This window comes from Trichechus manatus, unplaced genomic scaffold (assembly GCF_000243295.1).
Source record: "Trichechus manatus latirostris isolate Lorelei unplaced genomic scaffold, TriManLat1.0 scaffold00061, whole genome shotgun sequence".
Classification (NCBI taxonomy): domain Eukaryota; kingdom Metazoa; phylum Chordata; class Mammalia; order Sirenia; family Trichechidae; genus Trichechus; species Trichechus manatus.
Genome location: NW_004443997.1, coordinates 13,308,868 through 13,315,183, shown reverse-complemented (window position 1 = coordinate 13,315,183; position 6,316 = coordinate 13,308,868). Strand labels below are relative to the sequence as shown.

General features: G+C 42.4%; 1 protein-coding gene across 1 annotated transcript; it reads left to right on the top strand.

The window, feature by feature from the left end:
• The first annotated feature begins 596 nt into the window (after positions 1-596).
• On the top strand, positions 597-5,151 carry LOC101345549 (disintegrin and metalloproteinase domain-containing protein 1a-like). Its single transcript, XM_004379131.2, has one exon. It carries the CDS (start codon positions 2,030-2,032, stop codon positions 4,541-4,543), a length of 2,514 nt encoding a protein of 837 aa, XP_004379188.1. The 5' UTR covers positions 597-2,029; the 3' UTR covers positions 4,544-5,151.
• The last annotated feature ends 1,165 nt before the right edge of the window (positions 5,152-6,316 follow it).

Genomic DNA, 6,316 nt, shown 5'->3' with positions numbered 1-6,316 from the left:
GTGGCTGATTTTTTCAGAAGTAGATCCCCAGGACCTTCTTCTGAGGTGCCTCTAGGTGAACTCGAACCTCCAACCTTTCAGTTAGCAGCCAGGCGAGTTAACTGTTTGTACCACTCACGGATTCCTTTGTTGGTCAAACCAGTAGTCAGATGATTTAAATCAGACCCTGTGAGTGTGTGTGCACGTGTGTGCGCGCACAGGTGTGTTTATTAGAGAAAATGTATTTCAATTTGAGGACTGGAAAATTGGATGTTTAATTTTATTTTGATTTTAAAAGTAGAAGAGTTCTTTCATTCTTGACTCTTTTATACCACAAAATGACTTAACCTAATTTGCTGTGCCTCTTTTTGTTGAGGCACAGGGAAACACCCTAAAATCTAGGATACTTTCCAAATTATGTCATTTTTAGAGGTTTTGCTTTTTATAAAAAATAGAAGTAGAAATCATTTGACCTTAATTGTGTAAAGAAACAAAAACCCACTGCTGTCGAGTTGATTCTGACTATAGCGACTCTATAGGACAGAGTAGAACTGCCCCATAGGGTTTCCGAGGCTGTAAATCTTTACAGAAGCAGACTGCCACATCTTTCTCCTGTGGAGCGGCTGGCAAGTTCGAATCGCTGACCTTTCGGTTAGTAACTGAGTGTTTAACCCACTGTGCCACCAGGGCTCCTACTTTATTGCTATAGATTTTTTAATGTGTTTGTGATGTGACAGTAGGGATTTGTATGTAGATAGTAATGATTAATTTTATCATCTATATTTAGAATTAAATATTATTGAGACTAGTTAATGAGTTGCTCTCCTCTAATGCTGATATCTGAGATCCTGTGGTACCTTATTATTCCTTTCTGAATTACATAGTGTATTTTCTCCATTGTTTTTGAGTTTCACCTGTAGTCATAACTCTAATTTAAAGGTTTTCTATTGTAAATATTTGATTTTACTAAATATAAAATTATTTTTGTGTAAGATAAAAGATACAGAGTCCTATTTTCTTTCATCTTAGAATGCACAGGAGAATAATTAGGCAAGGAATGGGTAAACAGGGCTTCTTTTTCCTTTCCGTTTCATTTTGTTACTGCTAAATACTCCAATGAACTCGACATCAAAATCTAATCCAAGGTCTGCCACAGACTTATCAGTTTATTTTAGTTACTATAAAAGAGTCTTTAAAAGTTCTTATACTCAGAACCCATTTTGCTTCTCTTGCTGAAATAGTCACTAAATAGCTAGTTAATTAGAGTTTGTTTTTACTCCCAGAATTTGATTTTATGTTGGGACAGTCAGGAAGAATTGAAATTTTGATTGTAGTCCCTTATTTTCTTCTATGGTGAAATAGAGCTCATTTAACACCTAGTAAGTATATGTGTTAGGAAAACTTCTTGGTAGAGAAGAATTATGTTTAAATGTAGATAAAAAATGTCAAAATTCTTCAATTATGAACAAAGGCTAATGAGGGAGAACTTGTGTATCCAACTGGAATTAAAAACATTCAGACATTGACAAGGAGGGCTGGACTCGAACAGTTTCCTGAATACAGCCTAAGTGAGGCAAAGAGGCAGTGGGCAAAAGAGAACTTTGTCTGGCACAGAGATCCCCAAAGAATCTTTGTCCCCTCCCCCAGCCCCCTACAGAATGTTTGATTAACGGATATCAGGAGCAGGGGGGGTTGGGACTGAGGATAAAGGAAAACTGATTAGAGTTATACCGCTGCCTGAATCACTACAGGCCTTCTACTTGATGATATATCCCTCTGTGAGGGTAAAAGGAACTTAGCTACGGAGCAGTAAAGCAGTTGATTTATTTAGAAGGAAGTCATATACCAGGGAAACTACCAGAAGGCCAGAAGAGAGAGAGAAAGACAAGTAGAAAGAGACACAGCCCAGCGACTCACAGCTGGATGGCAGATGTCCATAAAGCAGCCAGCATACATCTGAGGCTACCACCTGAGTCTCTTGAGGGTCGGTGTGCCAGGGAGAGCTGCTGATGGACACAGGCCCTGTATCATCAACTGATTCGTTTGGACAATGTCAGTGGCACCCTCAGTGAGAGACTCTGCCTCTGTTCTGCCTTCTCTACGGAAAAAGAGAGTGGCCTTGGAAGAGGGTGAGATAAAGTTTCAGATTTGGGCTCCTCAGACGAGGGACCTGAGACTGGGGCTAGTGCCAGGATCTTCATGTGTCAGGTTGAGCATCGTGTTGCTGTTGCTGATTTTTCTGCCCAGCATGTACTGTGACCAGGGATCAGTGTATTACTCTTTCTATGAAATAATTATGCCTAAGAAGCTGACATTTCAGGAAAGGGAAGACCCAGTGGAAAAGGCATCCTACATGCTATATATGCAGGGCCAGAAACAGGTGATTCACTTGAAGGTGAAGAAAGACTATTTTGTGAGCAGCTTTCCGGTCTTCAGCTACCACAATGGGATCCTGGAACAAGAAATGCCCTTCATCTCACATGACTGCCACTATGAAGGCTACATAGAAGGAGTCCCAGGCTCTTTTGTTTCTGTCAACACATGTTCAGGCCTCAAGGGCATCCTGATTAAGGAGGAACAATCCTATGGCATTGAGCCCATGGAGTCTTCAAAACGGTTTGAACACGTGCTGTACACCATGGCACACCAAGCTCCAGTCTCCTGTAGTGTCACCTCCAATAAGAGTCAACAAGGGGTGTCCACCAGCCGGCAACAAGGGAGCAGGAAGCTTCGTGATCTACACGCACCGTCCTACTTGTGGTCACACACCAAGTACGTGGAGATGTTTGTTGTGGTGAACCACCTGCGGTTCCAAATGTGGGGCAGTAACATCAATGAGACAATCCAGGGAGTGATGGACATCATTGCTCTGGCCAACAGCTTCACTAGAGGAATAAACACAGAGGTGGTGCTGGCTGGAATGGAGATTTGGACCGAGGGGGACCTAATAGAGGTCCCGGTGGACTTGCAAGTTACGCTCAGGAATTTCAACAGCTGGAGACAGCAGAAGCTCTTCAGTCGGGTGAAGCATGATGTTGCCCACATGATTGTTGGGCATCATCCCGGACAGAACATGGGACAGGCATTTCTCAGTGGTGCCTGTTCAAGTGGTTTTGCAGCAGCTGTTGAATCCTTCCATCACGAAGATGTCCTCCTGTTTGCCGCACTCATGGTCCATGAGCTGGGGCACAACTTGGGTATTCAGCACGACCATTCCGCCTGCATTTGTAAAGATAAGTACTTTTGCCTCATGCATGAAAATATCACCAAAGTAGGTGGCTTCAGCAACTGTAGCTCTGACTCCTTCTACCAGTTTCTGCATGAACACAAAGGGGCGTGTCTGTTTAACAAGCCAGGGCACAAAGGTCGCACACGTAGGGATGCCATCTGTGGAAATGGTGTGGTGGACGGCCAGGAGGAGTGTGACTGTGGTCCTATCTGTGATAGGCACCCATGTTGTGACCCAACATGTAAACTGAAGAAATACGCACAGTGCAGTCAAGGACTCTGCTGCTTTGAGTGCCAACTGAGAGGGAAGGGATACATGTGCCGTCCCGCTGGGGATGAGTGTGACCTCCCAGAGTATTGCGAGGGTACCTCTGAAGAATGCCCTGTAAACACCTATAAGCAAGATGGCACACCTTGTGAAAGAATTAACTACTGCTATATGGGCCAGTGTAGGAACCCTGATAAGCAGTGCATACGAATTTATGGGCCCCATGCAAGGTCTGCCTCAGAAGACTGTTACCAATCAATGAACAGCAAAGGAGACCGGTTTGGAAACTGTGGCCGTCCCTCTGAGAATGACCCAGTTTATGTTAAGTGTATAGATGATGATATATTCTGTGGGAAACTTATATGTACAGATGTTGCATACTTACCAAGAATCAAACCCAACCATACGCTCATCCAGGTCCCTTACACAGATGACTGGTGCTGGAGCATGGATGCCTATAATGGTGCTGACATCCCTGATGATGGAGACGTGCAGACTGGCACGTATTGTGCCCCAAACAAAGTCTGTATGAATTACTCCTGCGTTGATCACGCTGTGTTCAACTATGACTGCAAACCAGCTGAAATGTGTAATGGGAAAGGAGTGTGCAACAATTTAAGGCACTGCCATTGTGAGCCTGGCTTTGCTCCTCCTGATTGCAGAGCACCAGGGGATGGGGGTAGTGTGGATAGTGGTCCTGGTTTCTTTCTCTATGATACAAATCCAAGTGAAGGTGGCCTTCGTGTTAAAAGCAATGAGGACAATGCTGGCAAAGTAGTGTTCATACTCCCTGTATTTCTTGTAGGATTATTGTTTGGACTAGTTATCTTCACTAGCTTCAGCATTAGAAAGAAACCACCAGAGGCTACACCAGAGCCACCATCAGAAGAATCACTGGAGGGCCCACCAGAGGCTCCATCGGAAGAACCACCAGAGGCCCCACTGGGAGAACCACCAGAGGCCCCAGCAGAGGAGCCACCAGAGGAACCACATGAGATGCCAGAAGAGCCTGCACCAGAAGGTGAAGCAGGTGAACCTTTGGAAGAACCAGAAACAGAATACCAGTAGTGGGAGGAAGAAGCCAATGTGTCAGACACCTAATGCACTGAATGGAATTGAGGGGCTCAACAAAGCAAAGATTAAGTCTTAATTGATGGTTGGCTCCATTGGCTCTGATGGGGACTATATAGTCCGTACAATATACTAATATGTGAGGAGGGTTTCTCCCCACTTTAAATATTCATTTTAGTAATTTGGTTATACAGTCATATGTAAAATCATATATAAAAGGATACTCTATTTTTTTTCCCTTTTTCCCATTTCATGAAACAATTTTATTTATTCTCTTCTCATTTATCACTGTTATCAATGTCTTATTTCAATAGGGCCAATTTTTGGGTCACCTGTTTTTCAAAAAATGCCATCTCCAGTATACACTTTTTGACTTATAGTACTATCTGTGACTGCATTTATACCTACAATGGGATTATTCATCCCAGTCACAACTATGCATTATGTTAGGAACATTTATAATATGATTGATTGTTTTAATTTGCCCTGTCAATTTGTATTCATGAAACAGAGGTGTTTTTCAATAAATTAAAGTCTATTTTCATGTAAGGTCTCCTTTATTTTCGGAACCTGGAAGAGGTCAGATCTGATCACTCCTGGGTTGGGTGCATGAGAAGAGGAGACAACCCAGACATTCTCAAAAGGCCCCTTCTGCAGTGCTGAGTTCATGTCTGAAGTATTCATTTTTTTCCTTTCTCTTTTTCAGTTTGGTTCTTAATTTATCTGCTGAAGGTGATATTTTCTGTACTGACAATGGAAAGGAACATCTCCAAATATAGATGACAGCTTGGAGGTGTTAGTTATTTCTCTGAAGAGAGGAAGAAAGAAGTATCACAATAACATCACTCCCCAGTATTTCCAGGCCCTTCCTACGGCTATATTCTCTTTTTAGCTAAGAGATTTTTTTCTTTTTTTCTAGTGCAGTTTTCATACTCTTCCTCTATACTAATGTTCTTGGGATACATTTCAAAACCTCAGATATCCCATGTCACCTGCTGGTAGCACTAAGCCATTCAAGTACCTCTCTTAACTGCTTGCAAACCTCTTACAGTTAGGAACCTGTATTTATACTTATTGTATAACAGTACAGAGGCACCTACCACAGTGCTGAGTACATATATGAAATTAATATTTTCTCTGCTATTTATTGTAATTAGTAACTTATTGATTTACAATCAGAAGGAATCTTAACTTTTCAGGTGTAAATTACTTCTTTCGAGGACAGCACAAAGGAAGTATACTACTAACATTACTCATTCTGTGCCACACAATGCGCTAAACACTTCACACGCATTGTCTTAATTTATTCCTCCAAGCCACCCTATCAGACCTCCATCTAGTACATGAGGAAACAGAAGCCAACAAGATGATAAAAGTAGTCTAGAGCTAGTAAGAGGTGGAACCTGGGTGCCTCCCCAGGTATGACTGAATCTACATTCCCCACTGCCTCCATGAGCCTTTTACTTGAGTAAAAGAAGTGAGGGGGAAGACACTCAGTATGTTCCCAGTTGCCCAGAACGTAGCTTTTCCTCAGTGGTTCTAATGAAGGAAAGACTTACAAATGGATGCTGAGCTCTATTGTGAACCTACGACGTTGTATAGTCCATGTCCATTCAAGTGCCTTTTCTGTGATTAGATCCCTGACATCACAGAGAGGCAGGTTTGCATTTTATTAAGCTCTGTGGGCCCAGCACATTATAGGTGCTTAATAAATGTTTACCAAGTGAATGATTTAAACACCAAAAAAAATCAAACCCTTTTTGCCATCGC

What these genes read in the sequence shown, in the direction of transcription:
- LOC101345549 (XM_004379131.2), top strand. Translation starts at nt 2,030, where the DNA reads ATGTCAGTGGCACCCTCAGTGAGAGACTCTGCCTCTGTTCTGCCTTCT.